Source organism: Chelonia mydas, chromosome 6 (assembly GCF_015237465.2).
Source record: "Chelonia mydas isolate rCheMyd1 chromosome 6, rCheMyd1.pri.v2, whole genome shotgun sequence".
In the NCBI taxonomy this organism is placed as follows: Eukaryota; Metazoa; Chordata; order Testudines; family Cheloniidae; genus Chelonia; species Chelonia mydas.
Genome location: NC_051246.2, coordinates 28,997,649 through 29,015,521, shown reverse-complemented (window position 1 = coordinate 29,015,521; position 17,873 = coordinate 28,997,649). Strand labels below are relative to the sequence as shown.

At 38.4% G+C, this 17,873-nt stretch overlaps 1 protein-coding gene across 2 annotated transcripts in view; it reads right to left on the bottom strand.

The window, feature by feature from the left end:
- The window catches only part of KCNQ1 (potassium voltage-gated channel subfamily Q member 1), a 534,879-nt gene that overhangs the window by 374,473 nt on the left and 142,533 nt on the right, over positions 1-17,873 (bottom strand). For both annotated transcript variants that reach the window (XM_007062959.4, XM_027825414.3), the window contains exons 3-6: positions 12,594-12,720; positions 9,845-9,923; positions 8,662-8,758; positions 7,234-7,374 (exon numbers count right to left, since the gene is read on the bottom strand). In XM_007062959.4, the coding sequence (XP_007063021.3) occupies positions 7,234-7,374; positions 8,662-8,758; positions 9,845-9,923; positions 12,594-12,720 (444 nt within the window). The remainder of the gene's footprint in view (positions 1-7,233; positions 7,375-8,661; positions 8,759-9,844; positions 9,924-12,593; positions 12,721-17,873) is intronic.

Below are 17,873 nucleotides of genomic sequence, written 5' to 3'. Positions count from 1 at the left end.
GATTATTTTTATTCAGAAGTAAATGGCTTGATTCTAATACACACACACACAAATGATCTTATGGTTGTGCACACACACAGGCAGTAAAACCCACAGGGAATACAGGCAGCTTTGTATCCAAGCCGGATAATTAATCCATTGTTACTTGTTTAGATTTTAATAGTAAACAGATATCCACTTTCATTGTTTGAGAGACTACAGCATGCCCACCCACGGTTACTAATCAAATAAATGGGAAACAGTGGATATCTCCTGACCACCATTAATCAGGGTATATGCACAAAGTCAACAGCTACCACCATATACTGGATTTGAATTCTCCAGTGTTGAATTTGAGCACATGATTCTTGAAATCTACAAGTAACGGAGAGTTTCTATTACCTAACTTTGATGATTTTGTGCAAAGCCCAGTTTCTGCATGAAAGACCTGTGAATAACTGCATTTAATCTCTCTCTGGCATGGTTCTACTGGCATGACCCACAAACAGAAAGTAAAGCAGCCAATCCGAGTAGTATCTTCTAAATCTCATCTGCACGATCAAAGGAAATGTTTGAGCAAAAGTTTGCTACATATCAATTTTTTAGTGTCTAAGGTGCCACAAATCCTCCTTTTCTTTTTGCGGATACAGACTAACATGGCTGCTACTCTGAAACCTACATATGAAGAGATTCTGATAATAGTTTGTGAAGGGTGTGGGGAAAATTCTACAGATAATTTCTTCCATTCCATATTTTTACTTTACTATACTTAATGATGTAATAATATTTATAGTGAAAAGAAAAAGCACTATATAAATGACTCAGAGTTAAGAGAAACAAGAGAAAAGGGCAGTTTTACTTATGCAAGATAGTCAAGTATCATATAGTCATGCATTCATGGATTCCCAAGGCCGAAGGCAAACATTGTGATCAACTAATCTGATCTGTATAACACAGGTCACAGAACTTCTCCAAAATAATTCCTAGAGTAGATCTTTTAGAAAAACGTCCATTCTTGATTTTAAAATGGTCTCTGATGGAGAATCCACCACAACACTTGGTAAATTGTTTCAGTGGTTAATTACCCTCATTGTTGAAAATATACACTTCATTTCCAGCCTGTATTTGTCTCGCATCAGCTTCCAGTCACTGGATCGTATCATACCTTTTCTCTACTAGACTGAAGAGCCCATTATTAAATATTTGTTCCCCATGTAGATATTTACAGACTGCAATCTAGTCACCCCTTAACCTTCATGTTGTTAAGCTAAATAGACTGATCTCCTTGAATCTATCAGTATAAAGCATTTTTTCTAATTCTTTAACCATTCTTGTGGCTCTTCTCTGAACCCTCTCCAATTTATCAACATCCTTCATGAATTGTGGGAGCCAGAATTGGACATGGTATCCCAGTAGCCGTCTTACCAGTGACAAAGAGATAAAATAACCTCTCTACTGCTATTCAAGATTATGATTGCATTAGTCCTTTTGGCCAGTGCATCACACTGGGAGCTCATGTTCAGCTGATTATCCACCACAATCCTCAAAGCTTTTTTCAGAGTCACTGCTTCTCAGGATAGAGCACCCCAACATATACAGCCTACATTTTTTGTTTCTAGAGGTATACATTTACATTTAGCCCTATTAAAATACATAGCATGTGCTTGTGCCCAATGTACCAAGTGATTCAGATCACTTTGTATCAGTGAAATGCACTCTTCATTATTTACCATTCTCCCAATTTTTGTATTACCTGGAAACTTTATCAGTGATGAATTTGTCTTCTTCCAGGGCATTGATAAAAATGTTAAATAAGAGAGCCAAGGATTGAACCCTACCAGACCCCATTAGAACCCGCTCATTGGTGATTTCACGTTTACAGTTATATTTTGAGACCTATCAGTTAGCCAGCTTTTAATCTATGGGACAAGTTAATTTTATATCATTCTAGTTTTTAATCAAAATGGCACCAAGTCAAATGCCTTGCAGAAGGGGAACGGGAGCCATGCCTAGAATTCAGGGACCTGCTTGTGAAATATATTAAAGCAGCCCTGTTAGAATTCTAGCTAGGTCACACTGAAAACTGCAATGTGGTTCATTTCAACCTAGTACAAACATCTAGACCCTACATAGCACCTTGTAAAAACAGTTCATTCAATTGGAAAAGCTAACCATGTACATCCAGATACTCAATTTGTATAAATTGTCTTGGCTCAGCTGAAATAGATGAAGTTATGACAGTTTAAAATCTGGCCTAAAAGGTAATCAATTTCTAGTTATAAAACATTTCTTTATTTTTCATTGAAATGGAAGATCAGTTTCTAAAAACTATTTGAATGTTACTAGCCAGAATTGTCTTCTAGCTCTTTGGTATCTTTTTAACACAATTGCAAAGATCTTGAAAGAAAGGTGATGCTCATTACATACAAAAGTTCCTTTATCGATATTTTGCTCGCAAGAATTCTGAAAGAAACGGAGAAAACCAATCCCACACCACAGGTCTTTACTAAGAGAGGATTAAAGGCCACTTTAACTGCCCATAAAATCAAAGTTCAGAGACAAGATGCATAAATCCCAAGTAAGCGGCATTTTGAAATCTGAACTCATGCTCAAAGAACCTACAACACCCAGAGAAGATTAGAAAGGGGTGGAGGTGAGCCCAGTCTCCTCCCTTAGTACAGTCTGCAAATAACAAACGGACTTGTTTTTCCTTACATGCCCAAAAGTGAACTCAAGTTACAGTCTACTCTGGATTTTAAGATTGTATTTAAGAAAGCCCCCAAATGATGTAGGCTCCCTTTTGTGAGGCAATGTTCCAAAACGTATGTGCACCTGCCATTAAATGACTAGAATGGATGAAACCAACTTGATCTGTGAAGACCTTATGCCCTGATTCAGCAAACCTTTTATGCATGGCTTAAAGTTAAGTCTGCAAGGAATTCCCACCCTAGTTCAGCAAAAGCACTTAAGCGAGTGCTTAAGTCCAACTGACTTTCAATGGAATTTAAGCAAATGCTTATGCGTGTGGCTAAACAGATGGTATTACTTACATGGTTATGCTGAACTGGGCCCTCAGTGTAGAGGAAGACAGTAGGCAGGCAGATATCTAAGAATTTTACAGAAAGGACAGAAACCTTTTGCAACTAAATGAGACCCCTGGCAGACAATCGTTAAGAATGCCTTTCAAAGGCATCTGTGCACTGTATTATCCATGCAGAAGTAATGTTCAGTAGTCGATCAGGGCAAATAGTTTTCATGATCAGAGGGGGTAGCCAAGGCAATCTACATCATGGTTTCCCTGAAGGAGGTTTGCTCAGATGTGGGAGATGGAAATACTGTATCATGGAACAGATATGAAAAGCAGAGCTCCCTAAATCTGCCCCAGGCTGGGTTCAGTTTAATGGCTAAGGAAGAAATACACAAACAGGTTTCCTGAAAGTGAGATTTGTGAGAACATTTTTTTCGGCATTTTCTTGAAGCCATATATTAAATCTTCAAGATTACAAATCGGGATAGGAACAATAGCTTAGCCACAATAGTTTAGATTTCCCCCTCCTCCTCCATTTTTCTCTTTGTTTTAGATCACAATATTTGTATTTTATATGTAGATAATAAATCATTGGTAATACATAAATGACAGTACTTTTCTGTCAGAACGTAAGTTAATTGGCAGAAGGTAACTTAAACGGCATCTGCTTGCCTCCAAAGCTGAACTGACACAAAAATTTTATACAATACTGGACATTACCTTCAGGCTGCTCTAGGGAGGCCACAGACTAACAGGTACAGTATGAAGTGCTAAAATAAATTCAAATTGAGGAAGGTTTTTCAGCAGAAGGCCCAGTGAAAAGTATTCACCCTAAAATAGCAACATTGTGCATTCTTTCCTTATTTTTGTCAAAAGCAAAAAAATCCCAGCTGTGATAAAACCAGAGCACCTCTTACCCAGCACTTGCCATGAAGAGTCTTCTCAAGTGCACCAGGGTTGTATTTGCATGTGTTCAGAAAGGTGACAACTACGTGTGAGATGACCCAGATCCTTGATGGCTAGCCAAAGCAAAGACTATTGGCCCATGAGAAACACTGATTGTGAATGCTTCTCTCGTGCAGGGGAAGTGCTGCCCTGTTTTAAATAGATGGGGTCAAATTTTCAAAGGAGCTCAGAAGGTTGGGTACTGAACTGCTTTGAAAAACTGGCTGTGAGTGTCCCAGCTGGAGCTGCTGTGTGCTGAGCACTTGGAAATCTGGCCTCACATGCTCAAACTATCATCACTCTTCATCAGCCTCCCTGATCATCATCCTGACTCCATAGGTTTTTGTTTTTTTTATTGAAGGCATCAAGAACATGGTGATGGAAACCAGGTTTCCCAAATCCCTCTCGGTCTTGTTTTTTCCCCCAACCAGGCCATGGAACTATGGGCTTGCCTAGGTGAACGCTTAGTTCACAGCAAGCATTGCCATCTGGAATCCACCCCACTTTGAAATGGGAGTAGATTAAAGCACATTAGGGAGCTTCACATGGACACAATGCGCAGCAGATTAGTATGGGGCAGGTTTACATACCAGCTCGCTGTGAACTAAGCGTTTAAATAGATAAGCCCTAAGCCTGTACCGATACTGTGCCCAGCAATTACCTCCTAACAATTAACCTGAACCAGGTGTCTATAAAATGTATTTAACATATATTTTTCTTTCATTGCCTTTATTGGTTTTAAAACAAGGAAGCATAGCTACTGAGATCACATAAAACTATAGATAGTGCTTGGGATTGTGCCTGGGACCACTTTTCCACTGGACAATCTTTCCTCTCTGTTGGATCGTCCTTCCGCTGGGTTGTAGACATCAGTATGGTGATGTGACTCATCTCCTTTGCATGCCCTACCCATCAGACCCAGCTTTTGTAATTTTATTCTTTTTCCAGTCCCTTGCCTCGCTGGGACAGGGCCTGGGATGAAAGACTGCAATTCAATGTTGACTATATGGAAGCAGATGTATGCATCATACAAGTAGGTGAAAGCATCCAGAGGAGTGGAAAAAAGGGAAGTGTCCTTACCAATTATGCAAGGACTATGCCTGTGCTTTACTTTGCCATACAGGTCAGCAGCCTGGGGTCTCTGATGTATTTTTCATATGTGGCTGGCCAGGCAATTACAACTGTTCTACTTTGATTAAGACCTCTTGACTGTTATCCTTATTTCTACCAAAACTAATCTAGATTACTATAGCATTCTCCAACTAGAGATTAAGTAGGGTATTAAAACGTATATGTTAAATTAAAATACTTGGACTGGGGAATTCATCTAATCTAGAACCATATCTCCAGCAATGTCCTGCACTTTGATGGGGGTTTCAGCAGAAGAATTTCCCCATTATGAAATGTACCAAATACACAACTTTGTTATAATCGGGGTGATGGGGGAGAAGCAGTATGTATTACTCCCACAGCTGATCATCTTATTCCCTAAAGCAAGGCCTGCCGACATTTTTATAAGCTTATTGGTCTCATTCCAGCTAAGAAAAGCTTTACTCTAATTTTAGTGAACCAGTCATGCCTGGCAGAGGTACAACTTTCATTGCTAAGATCAAGGTGAATGTACTGAGATGTCGCTGCATCTGACACTGTTAATTTAAGTGTCATGTGAACCTGGCACTGAAGGAGGAGAAAAACATGCTTTATTGTCAGGAAAGCCCTGAAAAAATTACTTGCCAAATTGCCACTTCCTTGTGCTGAATGGCAAGTTTTCTGATCCTAGAAGAGGCTGTAGTCTTGGTGGACAGGAAGAGAAAAAGCTATAAAGTTTGCAATAGCAGCCTAAGTAGCATAATAAATTGGTGGACTCATGAGAGGGATACACTTCACGGATACTCATGAGAGGGATACACTCCAGCAGCAGGAGACCTGCAGTTGACATGCTCATCAATACATGTTTTAGTGCTGGAAAAGCAAGTGGTACCATGTGCAGAAATTTGGGAAACAAAACACAAGCAAAAACAATTTTTAAAAAAAATATATCTCAAGAAAGAACACGTCCTCCTGGTCAAGATTACAGGTCAGACAAATACAGTGCTACATTTTTTCCTCCTGTGACCCCTAGTTTCCTAGTCTCACTATTGTTAAAAATCTAAGTCTGCCATGTGATTTAAAGCCTCAAAAGATAAGAATCCAAAAATAAAGGGCATTATGAAAATGCATATGCTGAATCGCTGGTGATGTCCATGCAATGTATTCCTTTTAAGGATTTGGAATGCTTAATGAGGATGGTTCCATTTACTAAGAACAGTCATGCAGCAATAGCAAAGACACATCCAGGAAATAAAGAGAGAGGGCATGGATAATCTAAAAGGTTATTTCCATCTCTCACTTTTATAGCCTTCTGATAAGTACCACCAGGTAAAAAGGTACTTTTTGACATACAGTGCAACCGCTGTGACAGTCTGCTAATTCAGTCTAGACTCTTATAATTCAGAGAGGGAAAAGAAAGGAAAGTACAAAATAGAACTCTCAGAATATGGCTGATAAACAATTTAATATGTGCATGTGAAAGGACAATAAAAAAGAGAGAGAGAGAGAGAGAGAGAGAGATCATCATTAGTAGATGCAACAAAATTAGTGCATTTATTGGAACAAACAAATGGACAACTCTGGAGTCAGTAGGCCTAAGTTCTGACTCTTGCCTTAGCTGAGAGGTGCCATGGAATCATTCCATCAATCATTACCATTAAGGTAGCTGAAAAGAACAAAGTTTCCCATCATTCACAGCCTAATGAATGATGTTTACAACACAAGAGCAGCAGAACATGTATTTAGGGGTGTTCCAAAATGTTCATACCAATTATGCAGCCCCTAGATACTATTTTTACATAAGGGTAAGTAGCACCTTATAAATACCATATATTAGACATGCAATAGGATACTAGGTGGTCAAGACTGGGGTATCATTGTGCTAGGCACTGTAAAAACACAAAGGAAGAGGGATGTTCCCTGCTCCAAAGTGCTTACAATGCCTGGGCTTGATCCTAAGAGGTGTTGAGTACACTGACCCCAATACACATGCTTAAAATATCCACAATTTACTGTTTCTGCACCATTATCTGCTGGCCTCACATGATATCAAAAGAATGACAGAAGATACTGTAGCAATGAGGCAATTTTAATTTGGCTTCTGTTCTCCCACACTTCCTGGAACTTTTTGTATTAGTAAACAATGTAGGATGTTCGCTGTCATTTTATATTGCAAAATATTTCATACTTACGACTCCCCACCACAGGGCATCTGCATAGCTGCCAAACTCTGTTTGTCCTGAATCATTCACAGCGTCTTTTTCAGCCAAATACACAAAATAAGATGAAAAAATCAGGCCCAGAAACCCAATATACAAGGTAGTTATTAATTCCTGAAAGCAGAATAAAAACAAATAAAAACCACTGTTAAAGAGCTTTGAACTATGTGACACTGGAGTTTTTGCACAAAATAATTAAAATGGTTAAAAAAAAAGTTAATTACAGCAGTTTATTCAAATAGATCATCAGACTTTTCATCTGGTGCAAATCAGCCTAGCTCCAGTGAGCTCAGTAGAACTCAGCTGAGGACCTGGCCCAGTGTTTTACAGAAGTGTATGTGTGCTTCAGTCACAGATATTGGATTTCAAACTAACTGTTCATGACTTTTGCAATAAACCTGGTGAGTGCTGGTGGTGTTGCAATTGAAAATTAGCTGTTAGGTAAAAATTTTGAGAGATCGGGGCACTTAGAAGCTTAAGTCTCACTGAAAGTCAATGAAATTCAGTGAAAGTTAGGTTTCAGAGTAACAGCCGTGTTAGTCTGTATTCGCAAAAAGAAAAGGAGTACTTGTGGCACCTTAGAGACTAACCAATGTATTTGAGCATGAGCTTTCGTGAGCTACAGCATCCGATGAAGTGAGCTGTAGCTCACGAAAGCTCATGCTCAAATAAATTGGTTAGTCTCTAAGGTGCCACAAGTACTTCTTTTCTTTTAGTGAAAGTTAGGCTACCAAGTGCCCAAGTCATTTTTGAAAATGGGACTTAGGTGAAAATTTTACACTTGGGGAACTTACCTGTTGTCCTTTAAACACAGTAAAGCAACAGTGTTTGATTAATTGAACCAATCACCACATGTTCCTAAGTTCATATATTTAACAACAAGAAGACATCTGCCTACATTCCATGCTTTTATATCATAGTGTTTACATGATAGGATAATATTTGAAATAAATAAGTTGGTTAAAAACATGTCCCTGTGATTACCTGTGAATTATAATCTATTTCCTCCTGCACAGCAATTGGGCACACAGATGACACAGTATTGGACACAGAAAGGAACCAAAAGAGAAGGGGATCAGAACTAATTCCTGATGCATCAAACCTCTGCAGTTTCTCTCTTTAGAGCCATATCACAAGGGAACTTGAGTTCAATAACGGTCAGCAGCTCAAACCCTCCGTTAATTTAGCTTAATATTAAATGCTCCTGGCAAATCACAGACCTCTATTTTGCAAACCTGCAATATGTTTTTTTTCAAGAATAATAGCTGTCTATGCTGTAGAAGTATAATGACCGAATTCAGGTACACTGGTGTGACACAGAAGACCTGAAAATGGTTTTAACCGAGAAAAATAGTTTTCTTATTCTGTTCAAGCATTGTCCCTATGTCAGATCTAACTTACTTGTCTGTGTATGAAAACTACTGATCCCAACAGTCTCCATGTGCCACCCTGTCGGTCAACATGTAGCATTCGTAGGATCTGCAGAAAACGGATACCCCTGGAATACAAATTTTAAATAAGTGAAGCTACAAGGGTCTGAGGATACAAGAGAAGTGATACAGGGGGAGGGGAAGCTTTTTTTAAATGATAAATTAAAAGACATTGATTACATCATTGTCAGGTTACTACATTAAGCTTACAGGTTCCTCCCTTTCCCCCATCTTTTATTCAGCTCAGCCTATTAGACAAATGTGAGCAGCTGTGGGGGAAGGGGAATAGGCTTTCACTTGTATGGTTGGCAGGAATTCCCAGTGATTCAGGAATTCTAGAAACAGATTGTGAATATTATGGAGATGGCTGATCTTATGGAGAGGGCTGATCCCTGGCTGATCTTCATATATCTGGTGCTATCTTTTAAGAGTTCCAAAAGGGAAGCAGAATGGGCAGAAACAGATGACTTTCCACAGCTAGAAATTTAGCCACATTTTCTTTGGTCTTTTCATCTACTGGGCAAGAGAACAACTTGAGTTTGCAGAAACTTTTACATAGTTGATCATGGAAATAATGCTCTAAGCAAGCAACTACAGGATATGCTTTGTAATAGAGTGCCACCGCAGTCACAGAGCATCACTGCAACTAAAATTCAACCCATCATTCAGAGAAACCAGCCAGGCTGACCCACCTGAACACATGAGATATGTTCAGTCAATTGTCGGCACATGGAAATTCCCTCAATATCTTTTCCAACAGTCAACCTCTAACTCCAAATATACTACGAAGAACAGCCTAAAAAAGTCAGTAGATATCCAAAAAGCAAAAAAAGTTGGTAAAAACCATACAACTAGCTGGCAAACATGAACAAAATCTGAGTGTATCATTGCTACTTTGTTGATTAAGTTTTTGTGAAGCTCTAGTTTTATTATATACAATTTCATTATTATAAGTGGGAAGATGTGAGGGGATTACTCTGATCTACTCCGGTGCATGGTAACTGAGATCAAAATCTGATCTGTTGTGTCAACAGAGATGCCAAAGTGGTGATCACTTCTAGAATTTAAGAACTGTTACAGGGAGAGGAGAGAGCGGAATAATAAACCTTTATCAAAACAGACAACATTCTATTCAATTATTGATAAATTATTACCTGATAGCTGAGGTTGCAAAGACTTGACCTTTGGAGCCCACACAAAGAACAATCATTGAAGCAACAACTACAATTAAATCTGGAAAATAAAAATAAGTGAAGATAATGAGTTCAAGGCTTCGTGCAATGCTTTGATAAGATTGTGATTTAAATTGAACACTGATATTATTTTACCTGTGAGAAGGGTGACATTTTTAGATAGTCATCCAAATAAAGTTTTAGGATTATATATCTCAACACCTCTGGTGTAACGTAGAAAGAAAATACATAATGGTATAATAAAAATGGTTTTATTGTCATGAGTCAGGGATGGCTGAACTTTTAATTAGCAGCAAAACTAGATGTGACAGATCATTCCAATGGTGTGTCAAAAAACCTAACGATATGTTCTGTATACCCTACGTATTTTACAGTGTTTTCTAATAGCTGTTTTTAAAATGTACTGGCACAGTTCACAGTTTACTTCTCTCATCTATAAAATCAGGTGACTTAGTAACATGAATCCAACTGTTGAGACCTGGAAGAGAGTGAAAAGTGTAACTAATAGCTTTTTAGAGCTTTTAAAATCTAACTAAAATAGCTTTACTATACAGAATATTGGCAGGATGTAAATTCTGATATCTTGGAGCCTACCCGGGATAGAAACAAGTCCTGCATACCAATAGCAAGTTGGGAATCGTCCCCTTCTGATAGCATAAAGCTCTATCTGGTGTGGCAGATAGGCAGTTACCTGTGATATCTTTGTGAGATCTTACTGTATTAAGTTTACGTATCATTGTGGGCCAGAAACTGTATGTAATTCCCTGGGTGAGGATGACCACAGCTCCTCCAGGAACTAAGAAAAGAGGGAGGTGATTAGGCAAATTCACTAAGGTTTTAACGCGTCCAGAGAGGAACCACCACCTGGAGAGGCTCACATATATTTATATAGTTTAAAATGGATTTTCCAAGGAGCAACAGACAAAAAGGATTGTGGATTAACAGCCTGAGTTTAAACCGACTGCGGGCATTCCTTCTGATCCAGCAAACGGACTGGACCTTCTGTCTTAAGAGGGGGGCAATCCTTGGGGAAGGTTTGGAAGGACTGATACCTACCAGAGTCCAAAGTTAGAGTTAGGGTGACCTCTGGTAAGCCTTTTAGTATGTGTGTAGGTTCTTTTATTGTTTTCTCTGTAAAACTTTTACCTTAAGAACAAAGGTGCTTGCTTAGAAAGACCTGTGGGGTAACTTGTAACCATTGGCAATTACACTGTTCATAGCCTTTGGAGAGAAAGCAAAGTGCAAGCAGTCTGTCTTGCTGGGGATATCACAGTGTAGACTGGGAACTGTGCTGCCTGGAAAACCCCAGCTCAGAAAAGAGAGAGACATCGGTCTCTACCCAAGAGAGATAACAGCTGAGGAGCCAGGATCCTAGATTGAGTGCCCTAGTTGGATCACGGAAGGGAGAATACAGGGTCAGTTGCCCTGGATTGCGACAACTGGCATATAAAATCCTCACAGTTTGAGAGATATCTATCCTTAAAGTATCTTAAAAGTGTAATTGCTCTAGGGCAGGACACTGTAAAGCTTGGGCTCAGGCAAGGGTAATTTTGGGAAGAAAGTACACATTTTGGAAAAAGAAGAAAACAACTGTACAGCATGTTTTTTTAAAAAATGGCCACCGTTTGAAGCTGCTCAGGGATTTGGAATGCTAGTAGTAATTTCAGGAGAGATGGATTAACAGACAGAGCACTGGGGAAGCAGTCAAAGGCGCATGACACTTACAGTCACATATGGAATATAGTTACATAATACAGACATAGAGAGGCTAAGCCACCATGGACAAATGAACAATTCTGTGCTCTTATGAATTACTAGGGTGCAGCATTTTTGTCCATTGCCTATAAAAATTTTAAAGTCATCCCCATGAAGATTATGGATGCCCACCAGTATAACTAAACCCCTTTCTCTGTCTTGTCTATTTAGATTGTAAATTCTTCAGGGAAAGCACTGTCTATTACTCTTTGTACAGTGTCTAGCAGAGTGGGACCCTGATTTTCTACGGTTCCTAGGCGCTACCATAAGAAATATGATAAATAATAGCAAAAACAACAACTGCAGGGCAAGTATTCTGAAAATCTTTACTAGCTAGAACATTCAAGGAATTAAGAAGGAGATTTTAAAAGCCACATAGGCCAGTTAAACACCCAATTTCCACTGAAAGTCAAAGTTTTTTGGAAAAAAAACCCTCACCCTACGAGCATGAAAATAATAGTTTATAATTACATGTCACCTGCCACACACCAGTGTGCTCTAGGTAGCTCAATCAAAAAGCAGAGTAAACTAACATTAAAATATTAAGATGGACCAAACATATAGAGGTCATTTGGTTTTGTTTCAAAATAGACAGTTGCAGCTATTACGAGATGCGCGCAATGCTGAAGTTATAGAAGCCATTTCGGGAGACAGGCTTGTATGCAAGTCTGTTATTTCTGGCAAAACTTCAGTTCAACTGCAAAAGGAAAGTCTCTCTTTTCTGGAAAAGAGAATCAAGTTGAAAGATTTATTTTTTTTTTTAAAGAAGGAACTAACAATGCCACAGATTCCTCAGAATGTTCAGTTCTGCACAGATACTAGAGACAAATGTTCTTATTCTAACTTGGCTGGAATCTCTAGGGAAACTCCATTTCTTTTTAAATGTTCAAGGTGTTTATAGGAATGTGGCTTTTTTTTAGTAATTATGACAATCGTTCAAACCATGTATACTTACCAATGATAGAAATAGGCTTCCTAGCAAAACGAAGCCTTCCCCATAATCCAACATATTTACTACGGCATCCTGCTGACCATAAGCGAATCACATACTCCGTTCCAAAAAACACCACTAATACAATTTCCTAGGGGAAACAGACAGGGAACTAGATTAATTTTCTAGTTTACATATTCTCTCTCTTCTTTCAGATGACATTAAGGAACACAGAAAACGAAACGTAAAACTTGGGAAGAAGAAAAATATGCAATATGCCAAGAAGATCCAAACTACAAAACCTCAGGAAAACTGTGTAAGCAATGGGAAATGTATGATAAAGAATAAGTTTAAATACCAGAATGGCATGCTGTTTGGATCTTCTCTATGTGCTAAAACTGAAACCATTCTGCATAAATTTACTTGGCTTCAATAATTCAAACAGAAAGTTGCTTGACAGCCAAAGAAAACAAGCAGACTCTGCATTCACAAGACAAATATTTTGCTAGTATATCTCATTTCCAGAAAAAGTACACTGTACACACCATTTGCAGTATCATCTTAGCCAGCCATTTACCCACTCATTTATAGCCTAAGTGCAACCCACACTTTTAAAAGTAATATTTCTGGTACCAGGTTACAGCTTGATAGTTTCCAGGCAGTTTTAAAACATGGGGTGAAATCCTGTCCCCAACCCCTAAAGTCAATGGGAGTCTTGAGCAGGGTTAGGTGTTCACCTATGGAACAAAGTGAAGTAAGGGTTGATAACCATGGTCCAAAACTGGGCTAAATTTCTGAGCTTTTGTAAGAAATGTACAAGAATATGGTTCAGGAATTTGGTTAAAACACAGTTCTGTAGCAACTACGCTGCCAGACTGAACATTTAAACGTTTCAGGGGACTGACCCAGGAGTTTCCAAAGTGTACAGTGAATGGAATGGAAGGGTCTAACATCCAACTGCATCTGTCAGAGAAATAACGATACAAAACTGGAATTTAGTGTGATTTTCAATGCACTTTTATCTGTGTTTTAAATCCTCAGACAGTAGCCTTTTGTCAATTAGCAGGAGAAGGAGTTTTGATTATATTTTTTCAAAGTAACAGAGTTGCAATCCCATATTTCTTTTATTTAAAAGCCACATTCAATTAGTATCTGGTTTCACTGAATAGCTGATCTTAGCTCTACATAGAAATCATCCCCTATTTAGAGCACAAAGGGAAAATAACCACCTTTAATAGAAGCTGTGGCTTCTCGATGAAAATACCCAGGACCTGGCATGTAACACATTAAAATGTTCATGAGGTATAACCGTTCTAAAATATAATTAAAAGGCGAGCAATTAAAAGGAGAACAAACTGCTTGGTTTTTTTGAGAGACAAGATGGGTAAGGTAATATTTTTTATTGGACCAAATTCTGTTGGTGAGAGAGACAAGCTGAAGTTGGTCCAATAAAAAATAATACCTCACCCACCTTGCCTCTCTAATATCCTGAGACTGACACGGTGACAACAACACTGCACACACCAATGGTTTGTTGGAGCAGTTTGGTGTCTGAGTAAACTAGAATGACAAAAGCCAAGCAGTTCTTCGGCAACTGAGGATCCCAACTGTTGCTGAAGAGAACAGGGCATTCCATTAATCAACATTTGTCCTCTAAGGCTAAATAGTATTACTAGTCTGTGACATCTATGCCTGTATGTCATGATATTGCACCACTGGAGGAGGAGGAGGAGGAAGATGGTGAGAAAAGCGCTGAAGAAAGTGACCACTTTTAGCTTACACACAAGTGTATTTTTAATTAATTAAAATACTTAAGTCGAAATACTGGTCCCACTGATGTCAGTCGGAGTATTGCCTTAGAGGCTAAAAGAGCAATAGGGCTACTGAGAAAAAAAAGAGTAATGATTCTTATTAATCATGGGCCCAGTCTGCTGACTTTAATGGAAGTTGGACTGGGCTCTAAAATTCCAGCATTCTGATGATGCATTAAACTCCTCATGTCTGGTAGCTAAGTTATGCAGGTGCAAGTTAAAGACACTACGACATTTTTCAGAAGGCAGGAGGACATCAGCCAACATTCTTTCTCTTAACGTGATGGGCTCTAATGTCCCGGGCTTTCTGTAAGTTGTTGCCAGGTGCATCAGGATAGCTATCACAATTGTCTACAAAGTTACTGTGCTCCCGAGAGGTTTCCAGGTTCAAGAAAATTAAATGATATTGGCTGGGTCCTTGGCTGTTACAAAGATGGAAATAGGCCAACTTACATCAGCTGAGGATCTGGTCCATAGTCTATTATAATGTGTGAAAGGAATAAATGGAAACCTTGGAAGAATTTTATTCAGAAACATTTGTTACAACAACATTTTTTGAAAACCTAATGGACATTCATTTGTAACACAATAGAAAACGATACAATATACTACGCCTAACACAGTAACTTCACATGCAGTAGGATTCCCCTTTTGTTTAGCTTAATTAAATACATTTAAACCTACACTGAAATGCAAATGAGAACACGAGCCTGTCTATTAAAATAGTGATTAGTACTAACACAAGACTGTTGTCTATTTTGTTTATGACACAGTACTGATTTATAAAAATATAATCAACAAGCTCTAATATATTAGTACATTTCTGTATTGTAGCAGGCTAATATAGCTTCTTTCATCACTAATATGAAGGAAACTCCCTCAGTGAAAGACAATGACAAATCATTAAGCAGAGAGCTAGCTGCTTCTTTCATACAAAAGAAGTTATTTGAGCAACAAATCTATGGCCTCAACTCATATGTGCTGTGCACACAATAGTGTTCAGACTGCCCAATGGGGATTAACAAAACAAAAAAGAAAAGATTTTCTTGGAAGGAAAAATGGGAAAGTTAAATGTTATGCACAATAACAAATGCAATTTTTGGATCAAAAACTGTAGGATTATCAAGATTATAGTTTCATTATTATAACAAGAAGGGGGAAACCAAAGCCTTGGCTATGTTGGTTTTTTTAAAAAATGTGTGTTTTGTGTGTGCAAAATTTGCATTAGAGTTGTGTGGGTTTTTTTTTTTTTTTTTTTAAGACTCTCCATGGTTCATTGGATAACAGGAACACTGGCAAGTATGCAAATGTGGGCTGTCCCAAAGACAATGAAACAGACATGTAGTCAATGGTTACTGTCATCCAGTTCTTTGCGTGACATGCAGACAAGCTTAGAGAACATTGATTGTTCTATAGACTCCTGTGACTGGAGGGAACGACCAGTCGGCTTACACCAAGACACATTTTTCACTCCTGACATTTTGATAAAGGCTTATTGACCTAAATGAGACCCAAGTTATTCAGGGAACATCAGGGGTGAAAGTGCACAAGCTGTTCTTCATGGTCATACACAAAAACTCCAGGTATCCATTAGCAACTGGCAAATTCCCCCTCCCCTACCCGTGGCGGTGTGACAGACAAAAGTGTTTTTAATATCTTGCCTTGTATAAGCCTAATAAGTAATCTAGTGGGGGAGGAGGAGATGGATGAATTTTTGTCACTACATTTATACGTTAGTTGCCAGATAAGTTGCAGACAGGAGTGAGAAAAGTTATTGATATTTAAAATAACTCAGGACAGTCATTACAAAGACAAATTTAGCTGTCCTCATGAACTACTGGAATAGTCCCTTCACAATCCCTCAGTAGCTGAGGTTTTGGTGATTTTTATGGTAATTTTCTAAAATAATATGCGCTATTTTACAAAAGCCAAATGAGCAAATGCTGGGGGCTTGATGCTCATCTCACACTGTTGTCAATCAGGTGTCAAACCAATGAAACAAAGAGTTACACTTGTATGAAACAGGACGGTAGGTCACATCTCACACCTGAGACTTTTAATAAATCTGAGTTACACTAGGGATGAATTTGGCCCATTATTTATTGAAAATACTTTTTCTGGCTGCTTGGTTAGCACACGTCCACTGAATGCATTGTCTAGAAAAGGCCAATGTGTTTCAGCCAATGTGACCCATGGACCAGCAATAATGGAACAAGAATACAAGAAGATCTCAAACAAAACCAGCAGAGTGAAAGAAAACAAGGGAGGAGAAAGAAAAATGGAAGGGTAAGGGATAGGATGAACATGGAAGATGAGAAAGAATGGTTGATTTGGAAGAAGAGACTTTTTGCTGCAAACACAAGGCACTGCATTATGGAATGGAGTTGGGAGGGCCTGCTGAACCATTGCAGCTGTAATTATTATGGCTCTCCTTCCACATGAAGGGGAAACCATTGTAGATTATACCATATCAGCCTGACCTGACCTGGAGACTTCATTACAGATGTACCATTAAAATGACACAGGCAATGCTTGCAAAATGACTGAAAAAGCACCTGCATGCATTTGGATGCATAGTCTTGGGCAGGCCCGGCCACTCTTTCATGTAACTTTTTCCACCTAGTATAGACAGACCCCTCATTGTTCTCTTAAGGAATGCAGGTTTTTCCCTTGAAGTTGCACTATGTTAGCTGAAATATATAGAATGCAGCAAGATCAGATAGCCTAGGCAAACAGGTAAGCACACAGACTTGGAGACAAAGTCAACAAGAAGGTAAAAGTCCTGACTTGACTGTAGCACAGATTTTAAAAAAAAGAAAAAAGAAAATTATGTTTTCCTCATACTCAGAATGCATATTGAGAAATTGAAAGTGCCAAAAACTGCTATATAATATGTAGGAGGTTTCAATTTAATTCTTGTTTTTTCAAATATCTTACCCTAAATCTTTACAAGTTAAAAACAATTTTTTTAAAAAACGTTGAAAGCCAAAATATTTTAGCTTCTCTTGCAGAGCCTTTATCTTTACTTTAGAAAGTTTAGTGTTCTTTGCCAAAATTCCTTATCTAGCATATTTGGCACTGACTGATGTGGGTTAAACTAATAGCAATGGAAAACATTAAAAACAGGGCAATCGTATCACGCTTCTATCTTCAGAGTTCCATAAATTAGTCCTAAGTTACTGGACATCAGTAAAGCCTTTTATAAATGTTTTTAATTAGAATGAAATAATATTTACACAGACCTACTCATGTTTTGAATAAGTGAAGCTTATGATGAAAGAGAGTTGGAAAAGCTGATTGTTTTGCCTTTCTATTTTCCCTTTAATCACAACTGGGAGCATAGTACAATAACTCTGGGGCCCACGAAGATCCTGCTGGTATGTATTTTTAGACTGGAATTTTCAAAAGGAAACAGACAATCAAATCTTATTGAATTTCAATAGGAGTTGGGCACCTAACTCCCTTAGGCACCTTTGAAAACCTGAGCCTTGAT